This window comes from Serpula lacrymans, assembly GCF_000218685.1.
Source record: "Serpula lacrymans var. lacrymans S7.9 unplaced genomic scaffold SERLAscaffold_4, whole genome shotgun sequence".
In the NCBI taxonomy this organism is placed as follows: Eukaryota; Fungi; Basidiomycota; class Agaricomycetes; order Boletales; family Serpulaceae; genus Serpula; species Serpula lacrymans.
Window position 1 is genome coordinate 188955 of NW_006763293.1, and position 26753 is coordinate 215707.

At 46.5% G+C, this 26753-nt stretch overlaps 11 protein-coding genes across 11 annotated transcripts; 5 read left to right on the plus strand and 6 right to left on the minus strand.

Annotated features, from left to right (window-relative positions):
- Positions 1-179: 179 nt before the first annotated feature.
- On the minus strand, positions 180-2364 carry SERLADRAFT_459928 (uncharacterized protein; the record flags this gene model as incomplete). Its single annotated transcript, XM_007315124.1, has 3 exons — positions 180-994; positions 1049-1353; positions 1419-2364. The coding sequence occupies 2 exons, from the start codon at positions 1319-1321 to the stop codon at positions 935-937; spliced, it is 333 nt and encodes a 110-aa protein (XP_007315186.1).
- Positions 2365-3916: 1552 nt separating this feature from the next.
- Positions 3917-5913, plus strand: SERLADRAFT_459929 (uncharacterized protein; the record flags this gene model as incomplete). The annotated part of the gene is made up of 1 exon (XM_007315125.1): positions 3917-5913. One exon carries the CDS (start codon positions 4936-4938, stop codon positions 5278-5280), a length of 345 nt encoding a protein of 114 aa, XP_007315187.1.
- A 1203-nt stretch (positions 5914-7116) lies between these two features.
- SERLADRAFT_381292 (uncharacterized protein) lies at positions 7117-7335 on the minus strand (the record flags this gene model as incomplete). The annotated part of the gene is made up of 1 exon (XM_007315126.1): positions 7117-7335. A coding segment is annotated over one exon (219 nt), but the record flags the coding sequence as incomplete, so codon positions are not given.
- A 1319-nt stretch (positions 7336-8654) lies between these two features.
- Positions 8655-9037, plus strand: SERLADRAFT_459930 (uncharacterized protein; the record flags this gene model as incomplete). The annotated part of the gene is made up of 2 exons (XM_007315127.1): positions 8655-8706; positions 8788-9037. 2 exons carry the CDS (start codon positions 8693-8695, stop codon positions 8945-8947), a joined length of 174 nt encoding a protein of 57 aa, XP_007315189.1.
- A 1717-nt stretch (positions 9038-10754) lies between these two features.
- Positions 10755-11240, minus strand: SERLADRAFT_459931 (uncharacterized protein; the record flags this gene model as incomplete). The annotated part of the gene is made up of 1 exon (XM_007315128.1): positions 10755-11240. One exon carries the CDS (start codon positions 11145-11147, stop codon positions 10929-10931), a length of 219 nt encoding a protein of 72 aa, XP_007315190.1.
- A 553-nt stretch (positions 11241-11793) lies between these two features.
- SERLADRAFT_459933 (uncharacterized protein) lies at positions 11794-13386 on the minus strand (the record flags this gene model as incomplete). Its single annotated transcript, XM_007315129.1, has 6 exons — positions 11794-12154; positions 12208-12409; positions 12478-12743; positions 12799-12932; positions 12988-13070; positions 13123-13386. The coding sequence occupies 6 exons, from the start codon at positions 13182-13184 to the stop codon at positions 11966-11968; spliced, it is 936 nt and encodes a 311-aa protein (XP_007315191.1).
- A 423-nt stretch (positions 13387-13809) lies between these two features.
- On the plus strand, positions 13810-15060 carry SERLADRAFT_459934 (uncharacterized protein; the record flags this gene model as incomplete). The annotated part of the gene is made up of 5 exons (XM_007315130.1): positions 13810-13883; positions 13934-13991; positions 14039-14060; positions 14112-14647; positions 14707-15060. The coding sequence occupies 5 exons, from the start codon at positions 13862-13864 to the stop codon at positions 14993-14995; spliced, it is 927 nt and encodes a 308-aa protein (XP_007315192.1).
- A 1448-nt stretch (positions 15061-16508) lies between these two features.
- On the plus strand, positions 16509-17084 carry SERLADRAFT_459938 (uncharacterized protein; the record flags this gene model as incomplete). The annotated part of the gene is made up of 3 exons (XM_007315131.1): positions 16509-16690; positions 16744-16955; positions 17010-17084. Coding segments are annotated over 2 exons (180 nt in total), but the record flags the coding sequence as incomplete, so codon positions are not given.
- A 461-nt stretch (positions 17085-17545) lies between these two features.
- Positions 17546-20074, minus strand: SERLADRAFT_413636 (uncharacterized protein; the record flags this gene model as incomplete). The annotated part of the gene is made up of 2 exons (XM_007315132.1): positions 17546-19765; positions 19826-20074. The coding sequence occupies 2 exons, from the start codon at positions 20072-20074 to the stop codon at positions 17546-17548; spliced, it is 2469 nt and encodes an 822-aa protein (XP_007315194.1).
- Positions 20075-24583: 4509 nt separating this feature from the next.
- Positions 24584-25143, plus strand: SERLADRAFT_434871 (uncharacterized protein; the record flags this gene model as incomplete). Its single annotated transcript, XM_007315133.1, has 3 exons — positions 24584-24668; positions 24724-24774; positions 24827-25143. 3 exons carry the CDS (start codon positions 24584-24586, stop codon positions 25141-25143), a joined length of 453 nt encoding a protein of 150 aa, XP_007315195.1.
- Positions 25144-25756: 613 nt separating this feature from the next.
- SERLADRAFT_434872 (uncharacterized protein) lies at positions 25757-26685 on the minus strand (the record flags this gene model as incomplete). The annotated part of the gene is made up of 3 exons (XM_007315134.1): positions 25757-26136; positions 26221-26310; positions 26346-26685. 3 exons carry the CDS (start codon positions 26683-26685, stop codon positions 25757-25759), a joined length of 810 nt encoding a protein of 269 aa, XP_007315196.1.
- Positions 26686-26753: the final 68 nt, after the last annotated feature.

Sequence of the window (26753 nt, forward strand, 5' to 3'; positions counted from 1 at the left end):
ACCTATAATATAAAACCAAACTCAATTAAGGCAGATCTCCCGTCACCCTCCTTCCGGCATCATCTCTACCAAAATTATCCACCTATCAAGAACACAACCACGTCACGAAAATCATGGTTCTTAAACAAAAATGAATGACAGCCGTGGCCCGCTTCATGTGCCCATTGTTGTACCCTGGTTCCCTCTTCTTCCCTTTCCATTGGCTCTGCCTTCTAATTTTGCCCAGTTAACATGGTTCGATGACTATAAACCGATCATATCGATCTTCGTGCTTTTGCCCTCCAATCATCGATCGGTGCGTTATTTCACTCTGCACGGCCGCCTCGATGGTGGCATGATGATGAAGGGCCCTTTTCCGGAACCTTCATGGATAGGGCCAAATCCTATTAGCCACCCTCATTTTAGATTTCGCAAAACTGTAACAACTCGAGTTCGGCATCGGTACAGCACAGACTGCTACTCATTTCGATAGTATCGCCTGGATCGCCATTTGGGATCGTCTCTGCACCCTTTTTAAAACACTGACACGACCATCAGCGAGCACCTATCACTATTCATCAGAGGGGCCCACTGCCCCAAGCCCAGTCCCTCAAACGAAAAAAAATGACCTGCGATGGGGACTGATGTTCGTGAGAAGAGAGGCTCTGTAAAGCCGACGCAAATGAAGCAGATCCCCAAAAACTCTCAAACTGAGTAGTGCCATCCTTGCAGTGGCGTTCACAGGAAGAAACTTGAAGGAAGTCAACATGCGACTAACACGCGATCTCTACCAACGACAACTTCGATTTTTCTTTCTCCTCCCAAAGTCCCCCCTTTTTATCACCGCGCATGCACGCGCGCACGCACACACACGCACTATTAGATCGACGAAACCTTGGCAAGACCTTCTCACTCAAGGCAATAGACGGTGACGGAAACGGGCAAAATCTAGTCATTAGCCAGAGTAGGTGTCATAATCCACGCCTCCCTGTTCTCTCGTCAGAGCTCCAACCTCCTGTCAATAAGAGGTAATAAGTAATGGCCGGGCGAAGGGTAAAGAAGCCCTTACACGAAGTTGCTCCCAAAGAACTTGACCTTCTCTCTCTCGCCAAGATAAGAACAGGGCAAATCCCCGCGTCGCCGAGGTGGTAAAGAGACTCACCTTTAATGAATACGTATCTCTTGTAGCCGCCATCGATAAGCTAATAGGAAAAGGTATTGGCACCGTATCGATAAAAACTCCATTTCCGACTTCATAAGTGCGTATATGCATATGGGAAACGAGGGCAGTGATTTGGGCGGTGATTTGGGTATGGTCGATGCGCTCTAGACAGTGATTCATGTCGATACGTTTTGCTTGATGGCATTGATAGCCTGTTGGTTAGAAATCAGATGGGCATAATGATGGTCGATGGAGCGGGTATCTCATAATCTCGTACTGTATGCACTGGCCCCCCCTACTCTGATTCGTCACAACCGATAATCAGGGAAAGACAGGCATCCTTCCCAAGTTTTTTTTAACGTTCAAGCCCCCATCTTGCCTCGAACCATATCACCCATCGTCCTTTTCCTCTTGGACCGAACACCTTTCCATATACTCATAAGCGGGCCAGCCCCTCCGAAGTGGCATCATGGCCGCCTTCCAGGGATCCGCTATTTGCCTTTCGCAGAACCCGCACCCCTCCTTCCTCTTCTCCCGGGGCTGGAACACGAGTAGTAGTAGTCATAGTCGCAGGCCGCCCTCACACCACGTGCCATCGCCTTCTCAGAATCCATCCGCACGCCGTATCGATGCCCTTTTACTCAATCGGATCTACAAAGCACGAGAACAAGTGAATGACTAGAGAGGGAAGAAGGATCGTTCTACTAGTAAGAGTGCTTACCACCGGCCGTCGCACAGTGTTGCACCCCCCATTTTGAAACCCGATGTGACAATAACAATAGGAGGCCATGACATCGATGTGGGCATCCCACTGCCGAATTCGTTTGTTTGGGACTAGTCACCGGCCCATAGTACCTCGCGACTGAATCACATTGAATCGTCTCGAAGAGACTATAATAGGGGTTGATGCGTGATGCAGAACTTGACTTGAACAATAAGAGGGTGGGTGGTTAGCCTGAGTGGGTTTGTATTTGCGTTAGCGTCCCTTCTCTCGATCAAGCAAGCACCTTCGCGCTTTCCATTGCCATCACCCCCGACAAAGGGAAAGGCGGCCGTGGCAAGGTTTTCATGAGGAAGCCTGAGAGATGCGCGAACACACGCGCGCGAGAACTAGTAGGAATTGAAAGCTTGTGCACGAAGTAGGTAATGATTTGCTCGACAATCAGGCCGGCCTCAGGGTCCCCACCCTTCCCCCCTTTTTGTTGCTTCTGGTGACTGTTACTTATTCGCTTTGTGTGTTTTTTTCTATTTTGCGACTCCGCGATGTGGCAAAAAAAAAAAAAACTCGAGTTTTTAGTGCACGTTTGAAGCCGCTCGTCATCGTGAGCCTGCAAACTCACTTTACGAGTTGAGCAGATGCATCTTTGATTCCTCTCGACTTCCAGCAATTGAACTGGGCGTGGCCGCCATCACCATCATGATCGATGATGGAGTCCACGATAACTAAAAGTAGGCCGCGTTGCCATTTTTCACCAAATACAATTTAACTCCTATCATTTAAGCTTTCGCAAGAGGTACTGAACCATGGTTCACCCGGAACGCGAGTTTTCTCTTTCGACGCAGATGGTTTAATGGATTTTTTTTCAGACGCTGGAAGCGAACCCCGAACTCGGACTCGGATTCCCTTGGAGCCAGTCTTACTATTTACTTTACTTTACTTTACTTTTCTTCCACAGCAAGCTTTGTTACGACAGGTCACCCGAGGGGCACGCACAGGATCAAACGAGAGAGCCACACGAGCCTGTCAACACTTGCCACGCCACCACGATCGCCATCAACATCGTGCTCGCATTCGAACGGGAGAGGGAGCTCAGCGATGCGGACGCCGCCGAAACTCTCGTCTAGTCGCTGGGGCACGGATCGCGGGTTGGAAAGTTAAGCTTGCGGCTAGCAGGTATCGGGGATGGGCTCTCAGGTTTGAGGTTTGCGGTTTGCGAGTCTACTGGTATGTTGGGCGCACTGCATTGAATAAGTGCTTCCGCTCTTCGCTTGGGGACCTTTGATTATGACGTCGAGCATTGGATTGGTGGCCCTCAAGATCGCTTGCAATACTCATATTTGGCCTCGCCTGTATAAATTGCGTTCCTCATCACTGTCCAATAATAAAATAGTAATGATAGCAAGTCACGGAGGACGAGGCGGGGCTCTCCCGCTTGTCGTACTCAGACGGGTTGAAATGACCACCAGGTTGCGTCCCGTTGAAGTTCGTGCATTGTGGGATGGAGTCGGCAACGCAAAGATGATTATCAATACGAAAGTCGTCCGAGTCGCACCCCGCTCGCCGCTCACTATCTCACCCTCGCCGCTTCTGATACGGCAATAGTGTAACAGCAAGCGACTCAATGGAATGCCCAAAGCGGACTGACGCTATGCCTGAAAATCATCCGTATATGGATATCCCGTGCGGGCGGATAAAATGAAAAAGGGGACGGAAAGGGAAAGGTAAGCGGGGGATTTGGACGGGCATGGCGGCAATGAGCACCGGATATGGCGAGAAAAGGGCGAAAAGACGATAGGCAGTGACGAATCACGAGGTGGAGTATGAGAGAGAAACCGAAAAGGCAATCGAAAGACTGCAAGTGCTCAGATAAACCGTGAACCGATCCGAGTCTCCATTAATCCATTGGGAAGCCGGCGGCCGGGCGCTTTTTCATGGAGTTGATCAAGAAGGGGTGACGTGATTGAAAGGCGAATCAGCGGCCGGCATTGTCTTTATTCACCGTGGCCTCGCAACGCATGGCTTATCCAAGGCGAGAGTCGTGATAGTCGCTGCTTGGGATGGCATGATCTCTGTGATGCTCTCTCTGTTCGCGCCCATGCACAGCTCGCTCCTCCGCATCTCGTATGTGATGTCGGTGCAACACCATGGACAGTGATGATCTTCACCTCGAATGGAGATGCAGATAGCTATGCTCTATTTTTGGGCGTAGGATTTGCTCTCAATTGCACCCGTGTACCCTTGTCTCGTTTCTGGCTCCTTGTATTCAGAATCCCCACCTTTCGATCCACGGCGCGGCCTTACAATATTCCTCTGTTACTTCATCCGCCGATCTCTTCGTCCTGTCTGGTCCAGGCTAAACAATCCATCTTTCTAGTGGTAGATATTCTTACTATCGCCACAGCAATGTCCCACAAGCCCATCTGTCACTGCTGCACAGCGGCAGAGCTAATCTGAACATCCTCATCACCCTGACATGCTTTCTTCTCCTCGGCATACCGTACATAGTACGTATGTACCCCTCAGTGTTCCACATGCTCTCCACTCGTGCTGATCCTAATCAGACCTCTGCTTATCCCTGCTACTCGGCTTGCTGGGATCGTCCAACTGTACCTTGCGCACGCCACAAAACAACCTATGTGTCCACCAGGTTCTATTCGAGCATTCACCTCAGCTCATCTCAGCTCGTCCATGACCACTGCCCGCCATTCAGCCTATCGCAACGGTGTACATCCCACGACCGTCGCAGGCCATCTCATCTGTAGTGGTTTATCAGTCACACCGTGCCTTGCTTTTAAAAACAAATTATGTGTAAAGATCTGACACCAGATGACGGTCCCTGCGCAAGAGCAAAACCTAATGCTCGCCAGTGGCGGAAATACTTGCGTCGATCGAATGGTTGTACCTTCAGCCATGTAAATTGAGTAAATCATCCCAGTATCGTCGTCGTCGTCGGTGTCAGTTGAGTGCAGGCAGGCAAGGCTGTTGGCTCGTTGCTGTCACCAATCTGTCGAAAACTGTCAGCGAAGTGGTGATCAAAAAAAGTCACATCGCATTCCCATCATTACATATCGTGATGATGCCGCAGGCCCGATCTCAACGTCAGTTGTCCATTCCGTTAGTTGATCACTCGTTCTGGTGGAAATGCAAGTCCTTCTTGAGATATATTGTATCCTGTTCTAGTAGTTTGGATCCTGTGGAGCGGGCCGAGCTTGTAAGCTTAGCTTTTGGGATATACAGTTACAGGCAACCGTTCTTCCGACTCGGGTTGCGAGCCAAGAGCAACTTCCCCGCTCCCTTTTGTTTTTCATTGATCCCATCCGAGGCTATACTGCCTCGCTCATCCCGTTTGTGCAACGTTCGTCGCAGTAGCCTATACAATGTACGAGGACCAGGGCACTTTGCTTTTGCCCCTAACTGACGCCTATACACCCTTATCGACCTGAGATGGGCGCAATAAGAAATACATCAGGTGCTTGAGTAGAGCGGCCTATAGACGTGGACATTACAGCAAGCACCGCGGCGATTAGATATCCCTTGCCATGATTCCGTGGAGTCGACGTTGGAGAACGAAGTTATAATAATATACTGTATATATAGAGAACAGTCAGTCCAGAGCAGCCTAGGCAGCTACAGGAAGAGACGAGAAATAAAGACGTATCAGGAACAATTGTCGGACGGTACTCAGGGGCTTCTAGGTCCGTGAGAGCTTCCTCTGGTTCTTGATGTTTTCTTGTTTCTCGTTCGAGGATTCAATATGCTTGATTTGCTAGCAGTTCCGTTGTAGATAGGGGGTGATCACAGAATTTGTTATGTCGTCGAGAAACGAACGTATGATCTGTGGCGGATTAGCGCTTATATGCAGCACGAGGTGCAAGTTCGAGGACGTTACTGATCATCGTTTGCGCTGCGGCTCGCATGTGCGCAATTTTGTAGAGGCGCGTTAGTCACCAGCGCTCTCCGGCTTCAGAGAGAGCATTCTGCCACCCATATTAGGTACTGATCAGACCATCGTAATCGAAAGTTCATGATACCGTCGTCAACGTTTTACACTATCCAAACGGCTGTGACGGATTAACCACCATGTCAGACTACATGAGTGCGTTATTCAAAAAAACAATATAGCGCTCACAGATCGTCAATGGCCAAGGATAACCAACGTAGAATCTACATGCGTGAAACGCATGTTCCAGGTCCTTTGTGTTTCACCCCCGCTTATCTGAGAGCACCTTTTGCCTGATTCAGTATGAGCGCGTTTGAATCATGTTGATGAATCTTACTTCGCATAGAGTTTGGAGAGTGTGTGGCGGATTAGCTATTTTTTTTTTGGCGGTGAACCTATCTAAAGTTATCACCCATACCAAAACGCCGACTGACTGGTCCTCACTTCTCAGCGCCCGACAACTTTTGGAAAGATCCCCGTCCTACACCCGGGCATCACCATTGACGTCCAGTTCTCCGTTAGTTTCCCTCTTCGTCCGAATGCGTTCCTCCGTCAAGATAAGAGCCATCGTAATGAGCCTGAGAGTCTCAGCAAATTTCGAATATGCCCAAAATACGCAAGTCGAGCCCAACACAGCCGGAATCTGACGCCCAAAGAGGGACAGGGGGAGAACAGTGAGTTAATGCTACGTCCATACAGTGGTGGTGGTAGGTCTATCGTACACATTTGTTCATATTGGTTTGGCATTGCAACGCTTACGAACTAGAAGGCGATAAGTATCCACTACCAAATAAGCATTAACACTCACGGGTGCGAGTATCGGACTGAGTCCAGATATGGATTAACGCAGCACTACTGGGTGCATGTATGTATGTTGAGATGCATGCTTGCAGCGCGCCCTGCGGCAGTGTGGTACTGATGGAAGGCAGCTTGATGAGGCATCGTGATTAATGATGGTCTAAATTAGAAAAGTGCTTGTTCTTGCTCAGATAAACATGCGTGACCTTTCGAGTCAGGTTGACCAACGAATCACATGTGTTGAACCATAGCTGCAACTGTCTTTAGCTTGCCCCATCCATCTGTCGACTGCCACATCAGACAGATAGGATAGCTACCAAAACAACACCGACTCTCGCTGCTCCAAACGACTTTAAGCGCGGCGATCCCCTTTTCGCGACCTCCAATGGGGATACCACAAAAGCCTCCTGATAGGTATCATGAAGAAATTCGAGAGAAAGGGATATTGATGAGTTACAGTGCCTCTTGCTTTACGTTTTCTTCGGAGAAACTTGAACATCTTCCTTGCACCGCACTCTACTTCCTCGGTAAATAAACAATTACCTTGCGCTGTACTCCACATCTGACAAGGCTGATTAATGATGTTTGTGTGTAGAACTTGACGCGCAGATACCCATTTTTAATAGGACGGATAGACGAATCGAAGATGGGGAGAATTGGAATAGGTACGATCGCCTCAGTCTGTTCGCCACAGCCCTGACCCACGGGCGAGAACCGAGGCCCACCTCTCTCAGAGTCTCGAGGTGCAAGGGCAGTAGCACTTAATGTGACTCATCGACTGTTGATAACCAAGGCAGTGTCCATATACCGAGCGTCGAATGAGATTTGAAGTTGTTCGACTGACGCTCCATTGATGATGCATTAGATTAACGAAGATGGAGGGCTGTGAACACATCGGGGGATTGAATGCCGAAGTGTGAATATGATGTTCCGAACTATCAACAGAGTATCAATGCCATTGCCCCTCCCCCAAATCCTGCCCTGGAGACTCGGCCACCTGTGTATGATATGATACGAGTGATAGATGCGAAAAAGACGAAAAGGGTGGGATAATACTTTGAAACAATATTATTGACAAAGACCTTGGTGAATGGCATGGAGACAGGATAAGCTCGGGCTGCAAACTAAAAGACCACACACTATCGCCACCAATGTCCAGTGACATCGGGGCCCAGGATCAAACAAAACACTGCAAGCCCCAATAAAGCGATGAAAACCAAAACCAAAGACTGGTTGATCTATGTCCAGCAATGTCATCATGTAAAACCACGATATTGACGACGCCGACAAAGTTTGCGAGCAGGTCGGTCTTTGGTGTTGTTTGCAACCACACTCCCGCGGATGCTTTACTCCATTCTAAGAACGAGTGGTACGGTCCCGACGGCTCTCCGTCGCTGTATTACTGCTATCAACCAAAGAACAAGGCCGGTCACTAAGAATGGAACGGGCGTACTTACATGGCGTGCACGTGTCCTAGCTGTACGTTGACCTGCTATTTCTTCATCACTTTTTTGCTCCTTTTTTTCACGGTAACTATTCTTCGTGTGTACACGGTGATAGTATAACTCCTTGAAGAAGTACTAAAAATAATGCAAAAGGAAGGCTTGAGAGAACGGCTTGAGGTACGTACCAATATTATTTTTGCTGTCGCCGTGACAGTTTCTCTGTGCCATTGGTCTGCTCCGAGCTGATTGCTCAAGTCCAAGTCAAGTCGACCCTGCGTCAAGCTTCAAATTCCGTCCACAAACACACGCTAGCTGGCGTTTAACTATTCTACTGGACTGTCTACGGCCAAAAAACAAATCGAGTCTCGATGTGCCCGTGTTCCGGAAAGTGGGAAGCTTTCTTGTTTTTATCAAGAGTTCGATGAGTCTCGCTCGTTTGCTACTTCTTAGTTGCCATTCCCAGAGAAGGGGCAGGTAAGGTGAAGTTGAAATTGTCCAGCTATTCATAACTTACTTCTTACTCCTAATGATCTAGTCGATCAATTCTCAGCCTCTTTTAAACGTTACACACGAAGACCATCTCCCTTCCAAGCCCTGCGAACCCGACGGTAACCTGGACAGGTTCAGTCCTCGCAACTCTGGCCAAAATGTCCACTGCCAGGTTTGAATATACGGCTCTGTGAATAACATTTTCGAAATTCACTGACATGAGATTTTTAACCGTCTTTTTATTCATTGGTAGCACGAACAGCAGGCGGCTGCAAGGACAAGATGGGGGAGTTTTTTTGACCGAAGGTCTGGCATTCGTCTTGGTATCCGTCAATGTCACTTCAGTAGTACAAGCTCATCACACACCGTGCAGACGTGTGGTATCACATCTAGTCAGATGTCAACGCAAATAATACCACCAAAGCTTCCGCCCAACGATGAGGGGTGAGTAGCATAGAATATCTGGAACTCGTCGGATTTCCAGATAGCGCCAGAGGTTGCTCACGAGCTCCGTTTTCAGAATTTTCTGGCCGTTAGCATGGTAATATGAGATTTACTCACAGAACTGATCCTATCTGAGCTGCAAGGGGTCAGCGGGCTTTCCCTATGCGAAATAGCTACCCATTCCATCTTGCTCTGGTCGCGACCCAGGCTGCTCTCTCGCAATGCTCCGAAATAAATCGAGTACGTTTGTGATTTCACTTCATTGAGAACAATCCTGATAGAAATTTCATAACTGCCATATGAAAATACAATTGCTAGGGATACGCCATCAGCCGACAATCGCCTTGGGTTCTAGAATTGGACCAAAGGAAAATCAAACGAGTCTGGAAACGGAAACGGAAAACATCAACTGAGATAGACCGCAAATTCAACATTCGGACAACGGAGAGGGAGGACTGTCGTGATCATCCTAATACCCATCCCACATCCCCCACCCACAACTGAAATTATTGATAACATAATCATTCGGGAGATCATCCTCAAGTCTGCAGCTCAGTATCCCCGCCGAGCGGATGAGGAAGGTATGACTCAACTTCCCAGCTGGGTTATGCTGCTCCCAGAACTTGCAGCTCACACGCGTCAGCTGCATGGGTCATGGTTCGATCACGCTTGATGGCGCTGCATGTTGCTTGTGTGCTCATACAAGCTGGGAAATCCCATATAACGGCATTGCTCAAGTTCTGCTTTCGTGCCTCTCTCTTTCTAGGTAAGTCGTTTTCCTTCGATGTGTTGGATCAGAACGGTGAACTCGTTGCACGGCACCGCGGCGTTATTATTTACTTTTCGCCACACCACCCGAGTAATCCGTGGAAGCGGACACCATGCCAGGATTAAAATTCGAGGTACTATCTTTTACCTCTTTGGGGCCGCTTCAGCTCCTTTGTCGTGCATGCCTCAGCTCAGGTGTTCATTGCGATCCATGGCATTGCCATATTACCTTTCTGTCAAAACCTATGGATCAATCATCTTTGTTCTGTTCATCGACCGTCGAGATGTTGATGCTTACAGTCGGACTCGCCATTATTCATCATGATGGTGCACCTCACAAGCGGTGAAATTCAAGTTTAACGCTAACTACTGTATACCTGCCAACTCTGTGTGTTAGATTAGACAATGTAACCTTGTTTCTACATAGTCAGGATACCAAGCCATGTTTTGCCCATGGTGGTGTTCTAAGATAATCGGATTTGCTGCAGGACGGAAATGGCATATGTATTGATGAAGAAGTCGAGCGCTGTCTGTTATTGTTCAGATTGCACACGCCATCGGTGGATCAAACATCAAACAGACGATCAGGACAGGTACGGTCGCGGCGATGACTTTTCTGACGGAACTTCGGTGAGCAAATGCCATTTACGATACGCATCAAGTCGGGAGTTCATCATGGCTACAAGTCAAGTACCCGAAAGGTACTTTCCGGTATCCATTTTTAAGAGATCACTAGTGTTATGTACAGCGTTCTGTTGGTATGATATTGGTCGACCGGCGAGAGAAAAAGGCGCCAATCTGGAGGATCGACGCTTTTACTTTGAATACCGGAGTGCAGTATTCTCAACCCTTGTGGAGATGCCAATGAACACTCCCGATATCGACTGATTAAATTTGAGAGAGAAAGTGCTGGGGGCTGGTTCGACAAACTACGATAAGCAGAGTAGATAGAAAACTCACAGGCAAGGGCCACATCAAATGTGTAGCACATAGACCTCGTACCACCTTCCTACAGCTGAATCAAATCGATTCCCCAGCGCCGCAGCACGAAACCATCACGAACGAAGAACATACCGATAGGCATACCGATAGGTCCACCCAAGGCGGACATCAATAAAGACCTATAATGGCGATTTTTCCACCGTCCGTGGTCCTCAGTTGGGCTAGTGGTGTACTTATTCATCAGCGCTCTTGATTTCGGGAGAATCCATGACATTTGCATTTCGAGCAGCACGGAGGTTGACAATCACTGAGTGATACACATGGTGCATGTACAAAGCTTGCGAGCGTGTCGGAACTTGTCTGCTGCGATAATCCACCGATGGGCCAATAATAATATGGGTGGGAAGTGAGAAGAAGTGCCGAAGAACACATGGAATTGCTTGAACTAGCCCAACGCATGGATGAATATGAATATCACGCGAAATATGGCCTAGAGATACGACGCCAACGAAAAGCTGCACATTGTTGGGATAAATTTCAAGGATTTGTATTGTAGATGCTCTTCAAGAGAGAACATTACTGCCAGTTGCTCTTGAACACGTGTAGACCACGTGACATATCGAACTCTGCAGTGCGGCAAATTACCGCAACAGTTAACTTGAAGCTTCAGTTTTTAATCACAGTAGCGACAGCAGTATCAAACCAAAGGGATCTGTTGAACTTTCGATTTTGTTATTGTGACTTTTATACACCATGCAACGCAACAAAATCAACTCTGCACACCACCTCCCCACTAAAGCAACCGAAATAGATAAATCATGGTGTCATCAGTAAATGGTCTGACATCAAAAAGATATGCACCAATGAGTTATAATCAGCTATGCTAAACACTATCTTGATTCACTACAATTTTATTTTATACGCTCTCACCATTGTTTAGAATCCAGACTTTGTTTGCATCACGACGAAGATCAGGTTGAATTTGAGACAAAAAAAAACACTTCTGACCCAATCTCAATGGTAGGGACAAATCACTACGCGTACGACGTTGGAGTGTATGGTGTCCGCACTATCTATCACACTTTCAATGCCTGGGCGCACAGTGTTTGTCTTTATGATACTGGCATATTGGATGCAAAGTTTCAACATGACAGTTGCATTTCGAACCAACAAAATAGCGAGTAAGTTTTTTTTTATGCAGGTGAATTTGTATTCTGGTGTCTGCACACCTGCACATTATGAAATAAAAGCGTCAGCGAAACCCAACGAAGATCCGCTCAGCCCCACAAAGCTTCTACGTCCACTTCTCTTGGGCCCCTCCTTTCTCCTCCATGTTCGTGTTGTGTATTCTCGTTTTCGTCAGAAGGCAAAGCAATTCTTCCATGTTGTTTACTATAGAAACGATTATAAATCATGGAGGCCAACAGGCCTAGTGGGTGAAGCACAGTAAATAGGATGACTACGATCTGAGTAGATTATAGGATTAGTGCCATTTGTTTCAGTTGAAAGACCAACTCACAATAACGGGAGCAGGTTTGGGCCGCGCGCTCCATATACTTGCACAAATCCAAGTTGCGGCCACAGCCCAGACGATGTCTCGTCTGGTGATGACTACAGCAAGTCCGAGAAGATTGACGCCAAACGAAACGCCAAATCCCGACCACTGGTGCAGTGTGTAATCTTGTGGAAGATCCGGGGCATAAGAAAGACCTAAAGTTATGCTATTGGGGAAAGGCGGTGCAATACGGGGTTAGCGGACAGTGTGAGTCATGGCAATAGACGGACATACAATAGCGAATATGGAAACATGAGTGAGAGGGGTAAGATGAGGAAGAGGCGAAGAGGCGCGTGTACGAGGGCGATATCCAGTGGGCGGTCGGAAGAGGGTGGGTGATAGGTAAGCAAAGCAATGTTGGAATAGATGAGTAAGAGTAGAATAAGTCCCAGGAAGATGGTGGAAACCAGGAAAAACTGCAACACCCATGCGATAGCCCATAGAGCCATGAACCAGTTTGCGAGGACAAGGCTAAGGCCGACTGCCTTCACCATTGCTTTCTGCGTGTCGTGTGATGATTGGTAAGAGTGAAAAGAGAAAGAGATGGATATATACCTTTGTCTCAGGTTTTCTGGCGAGGACGAGGAGGACACAGTAACCGACCTGGCCGACATATATTGCAAGAACATACACTGCTATTAAAGCAGGATTCGGAGAAATGGATGTTGGATATAGGTCGGTTATGCCTCCTATTTACGATATTAGTGAACAGGCTATCTGACCTGACATATTTTGAGCACGTACCGATAGATGGCTTGACTATTACAGTACAGACAAGTACGGTGGCGATGTTAATCAAAAGCGAGAGGGGAGTCAAGACCTGCAAGCTGTGATAAAATGAGTGAAACACTAGCGAAAGGAAGAAAGATGGAGACATACCGAACAAGAGAAAGGTACTCTTGTACAGCAGGATTTGACATATCAACTGGAAGGGAGTCCATTGTGGATGCGATACAAGTTGGTAGTGAGTGAGGAGCCTTATAGCGAATTTGGGCCAGCCATGGTTTGAATCGCTGGTGTATATGACATCATAGCAAATGCTTTGGCAAGCAACCGAAAACAGCCTAGGGCTCCTAGGGCTCCGCAATCTGGTTCACACAAACGGTCGACGTCCTTCATTGTTGGGATATGGGACGTGAGTGTGCTCGAGAGGCAACGAGTGAAGCGAGCATAAAACCCAGCTATTATTTGGAGCTCAGCGCAACGTTCACCAATGCGCTCTATCCTTGGTTCACGTGTGGATGACCTCGTTAGCAGAGGTGTCGACAATATGACAAAGACGTCGATATGGAGTTTAGCCTAGGCTCTGAGCTTTTGCCAGTGAAACTACAACCAGTACCGGCTGTCTTTCTTTGGTCTCCCTCTTCATCTTTTGCTATGCATTCGGATTCGTCGACGGCAAATAATTCACACCACCGAATCGATTCCAAGATTTCATAAGTAAATAAACCAGGATGCCTCAGAGGATAATGTTGATCAAGGTTGATAATGGTTATGTCGAACGTTCGTTACCGTCAGCTTATCAGATCCTTTTATTTTCAAACCGCCATCGGATTTAAAAATGCCGAGAACACCTTCACTTTTTACTTTCAACTGATTAGATAGTATTAATTCACCAATGGCTACAGAAAATGAGAAAGGCAAGTAAAATTATCAAGATCAGGTAGCACATGTTGATTCCATCCTCCAGTTCTCGTTGGCGTAATCGGTGGTAGTGGCCTGTATCACCTCGACAATCTTACCTTTGTGTAAGTACATATCCGTTTCTCTTTTACGATATATTCACCTCTAGCAGCAAAACTGTAAACCCAGACACAGTATGTCGGCTATAGTACATATACCTTCTAGCTTGCTGACTTGTTACAAAGCCCTGGGGATACCCTTCATCACCGATCACGATCTGTTCTCTACCATCCGGCTCTCTCATCGCCTTTCTCGCTCGCCATGGTCCCCATCATACATTCTCTCCTTCAACAGTCCCTTCTCGGGCTAACATCGCTGCTCTTAAATCCATTGGTGTGCGTGCCATCCTCGCATTTAGTGCTGTAGGCTCCCTGCGTGAAGAAATAGCCCCAGGTCACTTTGCTATCCCCACCCAAATCATTGATCGTACAAAGGGTATTCGTCCGGCTAGTTTTTTTGAAGGTACGACTATTGTCGCACATACTGCTTTTGGGGATCCTTTTAGCGTGAAATTGGTGAAATGGCTGGAAGGAAGAGTTGAGAAGGTGCTTCAGGAAGAAGGTAGAGGAGTCGTTTTGCATAAGGAGAAGTGCATCATCTGTATGGAGGGCCCACAATTCTCGACGAGAGCGGAAAGCATCATGTACAGGTCGTGGGGTGGAGATTTGATCAATATGAGCGTGCTCCCTGAAGCTAAACTGGCCAGGGAGGCGGAACTCAGGTACGTCGTTCTTCTAGCTACGGATGACTCGTTAGCTCCCATACTCAAGAACCTGTCAGTTATGCGCTGGTCGCAACAGCTACCGACTACGACTCTTGGAGGCCACACTCCGAAGTCGTCACGGCTGCAGAGGTGTTCAAAACGCTTCAAAGCAATGCGGATACTGCAAGACATGTCGCGGCGACTATCCTAGAGGAGTTGTGTGCTGCGACACTACAAGGCGATCTTTTGAGCGAGGAAAAGGGGAGTATGCAATTTTCCATCATGCCGAGGAGTGCAGCCCAGAAGGAGGAGGACGCGCAGACGCTGGCGTTTATCCTTCCCGAATATTTTAACAGCACGGCCTAGTAAAGTGACAGGTGATATTGTAGAGATATGAGTGATCTCGATGAATGATCACCATCTTTCCTCCTACAATCAAGTCTGTATGTCCATCATGCCGTGTGTGGAAACACGATATTCATCTCAACGCCGATAAATTGGCGGATCCCTCAACCATTGGGACAGAGGTGCATGCTGCTCGCGTTTGTGAAGAGTCACTGTGGGTAGTAAAAGCAATGTATGAGAAAATCAAAAAATCGCTACCAAGTGATCTACATATGCAATACATATGTTCGGTCACTGAAGAGGGCTTTTTTCTGTGTTATTCATCATTGAAATATCTGCTGAATATCAAGTGATTGCACCACTCGTTTTATTGAGAAAATGGTCAATCAATTAAGTGGGTACCCCCACTGACCAGAACCGACTAAAAGCACAGTGAGAATTTTCGCAATAATAACATTGATAGAAGAAACATTACACGATGGTGAGTATCAATATGATACGGGCAAGCTGCAGGAGAAAATAAAAGGATGAAAGATACTTTTTGGGAGGAACTCCGCCTGCCCCAGAGACCATTATCATTATGCCTAAGTAACGAGTAGAAACCTTCAATAGGTACCTGTGAATGAAATAAAGCAAGGACCTACATTTGTCCCTTTGGCACGCCAGTTCTTTCAAGTTAAATCAAAGATGTAAATTGAAAGATGAACGGGAAATTCGAGACTTATTTCTGTCTTGTTCAAGTTTCTAGCGCCAGGAAATTTCGATGCAGCCTGACTGGGCGCGACATGAGGAGTCGAGTGAGATGGCTTCGGTTTCCTGGCGTGCGCATTCAGTAGCTTGGGAACAAACTGAGAAGGTATGTTGATCAAAGAAAGCAACTTGAGGCAAGATATGTTGGAGTGTAGTGTTACACTGGCCTTTATTTTAAACTTTTGTAAAGAAAAACGAATATAAAACACTGACAGTTCGCAGAGATAATATTACGTAAATGACAATTCAGACCCCGTTCTATCACTGAACTCAGCGCCGGTGAGTGTTCGTCTCCAATACCCATACGTGGTCCATCCATTGTAGTTACTAGAACAATGGTATTGATGTCTATCATTGGCTGGATTGCATTTTTCCTATCGTTTTCAATGACCTGCTCAGCTTGTTCCTTTAAAAACTTCACGCCCAGTTTACCTGATACATCATGCTCCGCTTCACAGAGTTTGTCTTACCTGCACACCAGTGCGCCTGGAATCACTATAGCCTCGCCCGATGATTTTTCTTCCCAGGAAAAGATCCTGACCGCACCCTGTGTCTTATTATACACGTTCGCACCATGGAGCGCACACGCCCGATATCTCATCCACAGTCGGGAAACTATACAGCAAATCACGGAGTCCTACAGCGCTGACATTCAATCACGTCGTCTCGCCGTTGTCGTGTCTGAAATATCCGAGCCACTTGCTCCAGATGATCTTGTGTGGGATTTCATCGTCGATGGTAATTATTGGGGCTCTCTGGCAGTGTTTTGCAATTATTCGATGGAGGGGGTGGTCCCGGTAATCGACCATAACGCAGAGTCTATAACGCTTGCGATCAATGCGTGTCTTGAACGGGTCGAGTATGATGGTGCGAATTTACCACCTAGTGTCGGAATAATTGAGCAGTCGTCCAATTCTCCCAAGTGAAGAACGTCTGATTCTGACATCAACGAACATATACTATGATGTATGTTTCCCTCTTCCCAATTCGATGAATAGTATGCTAATACAGCTGGGTAGTACCAGGAATACCTAATCCTGATAAATATGATTTATGCACACGCATAGCTCCTCGTGCTTGCTGTCCTCACATAGCAATCTAGTTTTCAAACATCTTGGGTAGCAATGTTTAATCCCTTATGCAAACGTGCTTTTATCGCTATGTTGTTTTCTCAGGAGTACTACTTACTGCAGTGGATGAGTGTGCAACGCTCGATATGCTCTAGTGTTGGGTCGGATTACCTCACTTCGGATGATCGACATACTAGTTCTGACTCTGCCTCCAGGCCAAAAGTAATGAAAGGCACAGTACTGCACAAGGACAACACACGACACGCTTTTGAGCTACTCGAATTAACTGGTGTATTTGTACACATCCGAGGCTGCGTTGATCGAGAGTGAGGTTATCGATATCCACAGCGCTATTTCACCTGCCTATTTCTAACTATCTTTCTTTCATCCGCCAGCTCACCCCGGTCTTTCCCTCCACGGGACAAAACTCGCAAGGAAAGACCTCCTAGTGCCATTCAGTCTTTGGTATGAGAAGTGTCCAATTCTGACGTGGACGTGGACTGTGGTGCATGTTCTAAGTCTGGAGTTTTAAAAACTTTCAAGTCGAAAGACTGATGTTCAAAGTCAAAGAGAGACGAATAGATTCAAAAGGTGGCAGACGCATTTCCAACTACTAGTACAAAGCATGGATAGAAAAGCACGTCAAAACACTAGTACAACAAAGCAAACATTTTATTATTTTTTTTACAAAATAGGCAAACTTGAAAGACCAAGAAATCGGTATCTTTGAGATGCAAGAACATATTATCGTTTACAATTCGTCCTTCCCGTTTTTATTCGCTTTGATCTGGCGACGTTGGAAGAATGTCTTGCCATTTCCCTCGAAGCGGTCTAGCTGGTCTGGCGTATTGACCGATGACTTTAATTTCCTCGCCATACTTTCCAGCTGGGGAATGAACGAGTCGTCGATCCAGACATCAATCACGCCCTCCGCCTTTATCACACGCACCATTTCATCTGCGTTTGTAGGAGTGAGAGGAGCTCCAATCATCGTAATCGTATCGGCAAAATTATCAGCGAAGGGATACTTTGGGTTGGTGGGCCATGGCTGTACCATCACGAGGTATGGAATCTTGCCCGATCCGCCCACAGTAACTTTCTCCACGGCATTCACGTTGATGGCGCCATGAAAACCGGTCACTAGACCATCCTGGTTCAAAGGGCCTTCTCCTCCAATGTCAATCGTAATAGGATATTTTTCATCGAGGCCAATTTGATCGCGAGATACCTGTGCACCGGGCCTGGCAGGTTTCCCAACAACTTGTACGATGCGATCAACGATGACTTGCAAATCTGGTGCAAGCTGTGGCGTCGTTTGCTTGAGCGTAGTTGCAATAACAGTTGTGCTAACAGCTCCATATGCAAGAACAAGGAAAGCTGGAATGACTAGGAAAAGTACCCTTCGTGGACGGTTGTGTTCAGCCCTCAGCTTGTCAGAGAGTGCAAGTGCGATAATTCCATGGATGTGCTGTTGGAAAAAGAAAACGTCACCAACAGCACCATCCAGGATGTTGAGACTTTCTCCGTCATCGCTTCTGGATGCTCCAATAAAGCCGTATATGGGCAAGACAGCATTTTGGCTTGAGTTGTCCGAAGAGGTGTAAACGATGGAGTCTAGCACACCATCAACAAAGAACGCAAAACGAGATTCTTCGTATGCATAGGTGACCACAATGCAGACCCATTGGCCTAGCGGAATGGCATTTTTGGAGGTGAAATTGGTGCGTTTGAATGACAAGATTTGGGAATATAAGAATGAGTATTCGAGTTTGCCATTCGACAGGATACTCAAAGGGCCAGTAATACCTGCCTTCGTTGCTGGATAGTTGTTTACCTTCACCCACAGCGAGAGGGTGTAGGAGGGGAATGTGCGTCCGTAAGGGAATAAAGGAAGCCTCAATGCTCCCCGCTTTTCAGCGAAACTGATGGCCTTTCCAAATGCACCTTCGGTATAATCAGGTTGATAACCATCAACAGCTGCAAGGTCAAGTGCGGGAGCCTCAATGATAGCTTCGGAGATGTCGGCCTTGAGTGGATAATAAGCTAAAAGGGCTGGCTGGAGGTCGCGGAGGAGCATCTCTGCATTCTTTTTCAGTGGTACGCATCGAACATGACTAATGTCGACGGAAACGGCTGTGTTGGGCTCGAGATGTTGTACACTGAATGTTGCGTTTCCGGGAGCGGCATCATAAGCACGCGTATATCTGTACACTCCGTCCTCGAAGAGCGATACAGACCTCGACGAGTAGACAAGTGTGACAATGGTCCACAGTCCACTTCCCACACGTACAGAACTATCCGACAACTTGACAAAGTCGCTCGCGTACTTGTTCCACGTAGCTACCTGACCATTTTGTACGATTCGAAGGATGTTATCACCTAGAACTGTAACTTTGGTCTCGCTCCCACCCGAGCTGTTGACTCGCATGCGGTACATGACAACTCCTGTGGCATCCATGGGAACGGCAACTTTAGGGAATATCCAAGAATTCCTTATCGAAAGACTATTGGTGGAAACACGCATGTAGCCTTCCTTTGAATAGGAGTTGGGAAGAGGATCATCCTTTTGTTTCGACACTTCCCAAATATCCGCCGAGGGAATGACGGTGTCGGAGAAAGCAATATCCCATGGTGTGTTCACGCTAGTAGCGAATGTCGAAGGAATAATGAATATAGAGCGAATTTGTGCGCTGAGGCTAGAATTTCGAGAGAGAAGCTGCCAGGTCAGGAGCGGAATTACTGATGCTTCGACGCCCTTGTCCCATTTTGCTATGAAATTTCCATTTTCAAAGATGGCGATGCCTGCGGGCCAAAAGCAGAGAGTAACTTGGACATAATCGCTACCGATGGAAATCGTAGATCGACCGAGCTGATGAAAACCGTCGTTAGACCACCAACAGTAATTGAAGTTGGTGCCATCATAGCGCAAAACGACACCACTTGCTAGGGTCAATTTAACCTCTGTAGCTGGCTATGGTTGCAGGTATGGAGTTAGTCTTCGCTCGGTTTACCGATAGTGCAGTCAACTCACGTTTATTGCAGTATACTTGATATCAAACCTGAACACCGAGCCATTTGCAACTTGCAAGCTGTGCTGGATTGAAAGATTGGTCCACTGGTTATCCGCGTTCGATGAGCCTCGTGAAATATCGAGGTATTCCTGCTTGGCCACAATGGTGGCTCCGTTAGCATTGGGGCCGTACTGCCAGATGCCAATCAAAGGCATGCCATCCGCGATTGGGTAGTCGATAACACCATCCTTAGTAACAGTAAAACTCATGTTAGGAAGAAATTTTTGGATTGCTTTAAGGCCACAATATAAAGGGTGGAACGAGGGATTAGTGCTGGCTTCGCTGGATGCAACAAAACAACTAACCTTTGTAGAAGAAGAGAGAATGACGATGGGTGTTTCAGTCGATGACCTGCGATTATATAGCATACTGTTACATACCCCTGTTCTCAAAGCAGGAAGTAGGGCATACTGCGCAGTACTAGAATAAGGCTATAATTTGACAACGTGAATGGTCTTGGAATGAAGGTCAGCCCTGAGGGAAGATGTTCGAACACCTGATACGTACAATTAAGGAGAGCTGTTACGGTACCCAGGTATCATGATGAGTCCCATGTACACTTTGCTGTACCAAACGGGGGGAATGACCCTTTATCTAGTGGGCAGGCAAGCCTTTACTGCTCCAGCAAGGTCAAAGCAAACAGCTGATGAAAAAATGTTCTTCGTCAATTGAAAAATTTTGACTTTGTAGGCATAGGCATGGAAGCAGAACATGCAGCTGATCAACAGGTATACTTCGTCAATTGAATAGTTTTACCTCTTGTACGCATAGGCACAGAAGCAGGACATACAGTTGTTTCATATCGATAGACCCGTTTTGATGTTACTCTACACAACAACAGTGCACCACCCCGCCTCCCTCTATTGTTCGGAAACCTTCGACAGATCCCCGAGGCGAGTAAACAACAATTTTAGTGTTATTTGCTGTCGGTGCCCGGTGTGAAGCTTTGACCAGCATGATAGACTTACATGTACTCTGAGGGAGACTGCGGTATCAAGCAAACAGTGAGTATACAGCAACACAATACATATGTTAAGTCTAACTAACTTGGACGAGGTACTATATAGCACTAGCCTTCTGGAATCAGATGGGAGTGACGGTTTAAGTAGTACAACAGCCTTTTCTGATTAATTATCAGAAACAGGGGCTGCCACCTACTCTGTAAACCATGTAAGTACCATCAGATAGCAGGGAATAGCCACATGAACCTTCTCCACTTGGCGTGGGGTATGTAAGACAGCTGACATGGAAGCACAATATGTATAACTTCAAATGTTCTTCTCTTCGCTTCCCGGTTCGACAGAACATAATAGAGTCTCGAACCCAGAGCTCGCGCTCTATCTGGAAACATTTGATACATGATGCTACACAAGGGGCTCCCAAAAAAACTGCGCCCCCCTGGATTGTTTGTAGACTCCCGGGGTCCTATGATTGGCTTTTCTGCGATGTTCATTGTGTAGGTTTGGTACTTTAGTACTTGGCACATCTGCAGTCAAGTCCGACATTAGCCGAGCGAAAAAGCTGCTCTCTAATAGCAGCTTTGGCGCGGCACTTTTCCGCAGATGTAGACAAGTTGTTTATAATAGCAATACAAGCATATTAAATCTAAATTATGGAATATTTTCACTAATTACAGTTAATTGCAGATTGTTAGACGTGTCAGTGTAAAAACCGCATACAAACGGACTTGAAAAATATAATTACCTAAAAAAATAAGGAGACTGTATCCTAAGTCTGGTTGATGCCACTTGAGCTAACTATTACAAGTAAGGAGGGCAGATATTTTGTGTTGAATGATGGTGCCAAAGCATAATTATTGGCAAGACATGTAGCACACAGATGTGGCAGATCGGTGTCATGCACCAAAGTTGATTGGTAGCATGGACAGGTGTCAATAACGAAGCGAATATTCAAAAAGACTCGCCTTTGCGCCACACAGGCACAGTGCCACGTGGAATAGTAATTAATATTGCCTTTTTTGAACTTGTGGCTGATCAGCACCACCTCTATTAGGCAATCCAGTCACGCTCACCTTTGCTTTTTCATCCGGTACTTTCCGCGTTTCGGCATTTTGGCAAATTTTTGCGTCGCCACTGGCTACACATTGCATTGCGCCCTCGCTTTTGTCGTTTCCCTTACTCCCCTTCCTTTGCCTAGCCCCACCATGGGCCCCTTCCTCTCCTTTTTATTCTCACCTGATGGTCGTTTCTGGATCCCCATTCTAATCCACTTTTTCGTCACCTCCACCCTCCTCCTCCTCATCTTATTTGCACCCCCACCATTTCTGATGTCACCACTTCCTATCCGCTTCCGTTGCCGATCCGTTGACTACCACGTGCCACTGCTGATATCAGCAAAGCCCCGGCGGCTGGTCCAAATAGGGCAACAGGTCCATCTTCATGACGTCGATCTGCCATCATATACTATCAAAACATCAGTCGCTGGTCTTGCCTGGTTGGAGCGTGGGTGGGTAGTTTTTGAGCTGGAGAAGGTTCATCCCCTTGCATCGCCCATGTTTATTGCTGTCCCATTCACTTGGGTACACTTATCTTTTGTCCATCGTCTTCGCTACAGCTACACCTACCACACGCTGCCTGGGACTCACTTGTTCCAAATTGGAACTACTCCTCTCCCTCCCTCGTTTGATCAGGTGGTCCAACACAACCAGTCCATTGGTAAGGCCATGGAACTGTCGGATTTGGACTAGGTGGTGGACCAGTGGCTCCAGTTTCTTTTTCTTCAGCAGAACATTCATTTACAGTGCAATTATTTTTGATTTTTGAATCATTTTTATGGACACATATTTTTTAGAATGCCTGACTGACAATAAAGGAACTGTGTTGATACTGATAGTGTTTTGCCTTGCCCTTTTTTTACTGCATCTTCCCATGACATCATGATTTTCCTGCTCTCTTTTTGCTATTGGACTTTACTTTATGGCTGTACAAACCTGTGACATTACTCACAGCATTCATTGTTCTATCCCTTTCTTTTCCTTTTTTGACAATCTTATCCTGTACTACCTACGCAGGATTTGTCAGCATACATTCCTTCCTTCATGTTCTTTCTCATTCTTTTTGCACAGCTATACTGTGCATAGCCTACTTTTCTTTTACTATATAAACCCCTGTATTTTACCTTGTAAAAAAAAAAAAGAAATCCAATCCAGACTTCTTCTCTACTCTCAAGTTCACTACTCTGCTACTTGTGATCCAGTGTGGTCACAACACTTCCCACTTCTACCACTGTTAACTGCTGTCATCGTCACTCATCATTTTTTTTTGAAAGTGATTATCATCCCCTTCAATTAGAGTCCTTCTGAGCACTGCAGTTTGTGCGTCAGGAGCCTGCTATCACTGGGAACCTCGTCACCTTGTCATCCTTGTTGTTCTTAAACCTACCTTGTGCTACAATTAGCAAGGTAGTGCTCATCTATACTCGTCACTAAGCCCCTTGTTAGTTTTGGTGATTCTGCACCTTTGTGCTACCTATATATTTTCATTCCTTTCTCTATCTATTCTTCTATCATTCACTATTGATTGTGTTCTCTATTATTTTGCCTTTGTGGCTGCTTTGTTTACCTTTGTTTACAAAACTTCGGACAGTACTGCAGAGTCCAATGCTTCCTATTCTCTAGTTACTTACATTGGACTCTAGGTACTGTATACCTGTCATACTCTCTAATAATATAGTTACTCACATTGGACTCTAGTTCCAGTCCCTGATTGCTCTCAGCAAGTGGCTAGACACTTCCTTCAAGCTTTGTTCTTAATACCCCTATCTTCTATAAATTCAACTATCCCTCCTCCTCAAAACCCACACTCATACACCTCTGGGTTTTACTTTGAAGGATCTTTATATGTACCACCCCACAAACAACCAGACCACTCCACTGTTCTAGTAAACAAGTTCCGTGGAATCTGGGAGGATTGTGTGTTAGTTTGTTTTTGTGTGTGGTTTTCTAACAGCAGTTCTCATCATCGATATCGGTTGCGAGGTAGAATATAAATATGAGATACTGCTAAGGAAGGTACTCACTATTGACAATGTCAACCCAACCCAACCCCCAATGCTTCAACAACCAAATGCCTAATCCTGACCTGTATTGAGCCCAGTATCAACATGGCCCCTCTCTGTACTCTGCTCACAACCCACAGCATCCTACAGACCTCTATGCAATGGCAATCAGGCAAGGAGGTCATCATTTTGCCATGCACTACGTATCACAACACAATGGGATCCGCACCCATGTACAGTGATTCTGGACCTTCTGGGCATGCAACCAATCAGTATGCTTTCCAAGTACGCCTTGGTAGCTTAGTTGGTAAAGCACCAGACCATGAAAGCTGGAGTCCCAGGTTCAAGCCCTGGCCAATGCATGTTTTCTCATACTATAAACAAATGTCATAATTTGTCATAATAAAACTAAGTGAAACTCAGCCGCTGCCCGAGAGGCTATAGAAACAACTGTATTATTTACCTAAGTGAAACTACAATGGATGTTACTTTAAGGTGATCTCTAATAAATGTAATGTAAGATACCTCAGCCGCTGCCCGAGAGGCTATAGAAACGACTGAGGTATTTCTATACTAAACCCCCTACTACTTATAGTCAGAGGTGCTACTCGCTACAGTATAATAACTCCTAGGAGTACAATTGTGCTCCTAGGAGAACAATGGTGAATCCATGAAGCAACCATTATGCTCCATGGAGAACAATGGCTGCTTTAGTAGAGACTGGGTTTATCTGGTTTTGTCAATGCAGCCATACAGAATTCCATCACAGCTGCCTATGCAGCTTCGGTTGAGGGGCTTCCAATCCCTACCCAATCTGCCCATTGACTGCCCAATTCAACAGCAGCTGAGCCTGCAAGGGCCCATCGTCCTAGCACAGAGCCTCGGCCTGGTGGTAAGCATATTTTCCCAATATGATATTATTTTATTTTACTCACCTAGTGTAGCTTTTGTATTTACAACGGAGGTTGTTGATGGTGAAGCCAAGAGAGACTTCAGCACTGTGACCGACATGGAGTGGGACAAGTTTTACAGCGAGGTAGCAAAGCTGATCAAGGACCACAGCAAGGAGGACCAGCTTGCATACAAGGTGTCCGGGGATACTGGAAAGCCATTGTATATGAATAATGAGCACAACTTCAAGGCGGCAATGGAAAGGGTTGCAAATAAGGCAAATGTTACGCTTGGAGTGTACAAGCCTGGTAACAAGGGGGTTTCTAGCAACAAAGCTGTTTCGGATAAGCCTGTTTATGGATGGGTTTGAGACGCATTCTGATGATGAAGTTCTTAACTGATGAATACCAAGCTGCACTGTTGAAGCGTACAATCATATTGGAGGTGTCAACTACAATACAGGCGTCTATATATACTGTCCTACTTTAGGGTAGGTGTTTGTGTTGAACAAACAATGACTGGTGAGACTGTAACAGGCAACAAGTGTGGGAAATAGGAATGAGTAGCGGTAGGTAACTACTCTGAGAAAGAAATAAAGTTCTTAGGAAACACAGTCCGTAACATTACCCCCTTTTTAGGTTCAGACTGCTCCGAAGTCTCCTAGCTCTCCATCAACATTGTAATGTGCGTCTTCATCAAGGTTGTTATGCTCATTGTCTAATCCCCAACTATCTGCTGCAAAGGGTAATTTGCGTTGTCGGTTACACCTATTAGTGCGGTGTCTGGGTGCGTCTAGTCCGCATGCAGAACAAGTATGGTAACAACAATAAATGGCACAATGGCCATATTCTTGACAGGCATAACAATGTTGAATATGAGGGTGACATTGTCGTTCGGAAGAGGATTGTGAATGAGTAGAATTGGAGTAATCAGAAATTGGCAAGGGCCTCTTGCTCCTACTACTAGAGGATGGGGTGTCACCTTCATTGGTCCTCAACAACCTTCCATCCGGAGATGAGCCGTTGCTCGACATGGGGGTTGGCTTCTGATTTGTGCGCTGCATGTGGGGAGTGCAATCTGAAGGGATAAGGAGTACCAGCTCGGGGCGCTGGCAGCGTAGTCGGCGGTTGTGACGGGGTTGAGGGAGTTGGGGGAGGGGCATCACTGGTCATATAGGAATCAATATGTCCTGCAATTCTTCTACTGCGTTGGCTACTGGGACTATGGAGTTGGTTATGGAGGAATGTGCTTGGGATGGTGGAGCGGGCGCAGGTAGAATAAGATCTGGCAATGATGGGCGAGATGCTGGTGGAGGCAGCGGCGGTGAGTGAGGGTGGTGGTGCCCTGGAAATGGATGTCCTGTCTTTGCAGCTAGGGACAACAAATCTGGGGGAGGGGAGGTGAGGTACCCTCATTGGGCAAGGATATTCCTCGTGTTATTGCATACTGTCTGGCACCCTAAATGTAGGAAGGCTTTGACCGCTTCTCTCTCTCCATTCTCGCAGTTCTTCCTCAAGCATCATTCCAGGGATTCTATCTGCAAGTGTTCCATGAGCAAAGTTGCTCCAATACTCAAGATGGAATTGTTGTCCCATGTAAGCTCTTCTACTAACAAACCCAGTGAGACAGTGACTGCATGTAGTTCACCGGCAACAAGGAGCGAGTGTTGCCAGCAATAGAATGTATCCAAGGGGTAGGTAGCATTAGGGCAAGTAGTGTTAGACTGGTGGAATAGATAAAAGTAGGCGCGCCTATCTGACATCAGATTGGTGGCATCTACAATGTTGGTTTGTTCGCGAGTAAGGGCAAGGCAGTACACCCATTGTGCTTCAGTGATCACTGGTGGTTCAGCGAGGTAGGGGGGAAATCGAGGAGGAAGGGTTTGTTGGTCAGTGGGGGTGATCTGAGACATGGTTGTTCAGGTAGGAGTGCGTAGGAGGGAATCCTGATGTATGTTTCGCAAATTGTGTCTCTTTTTAT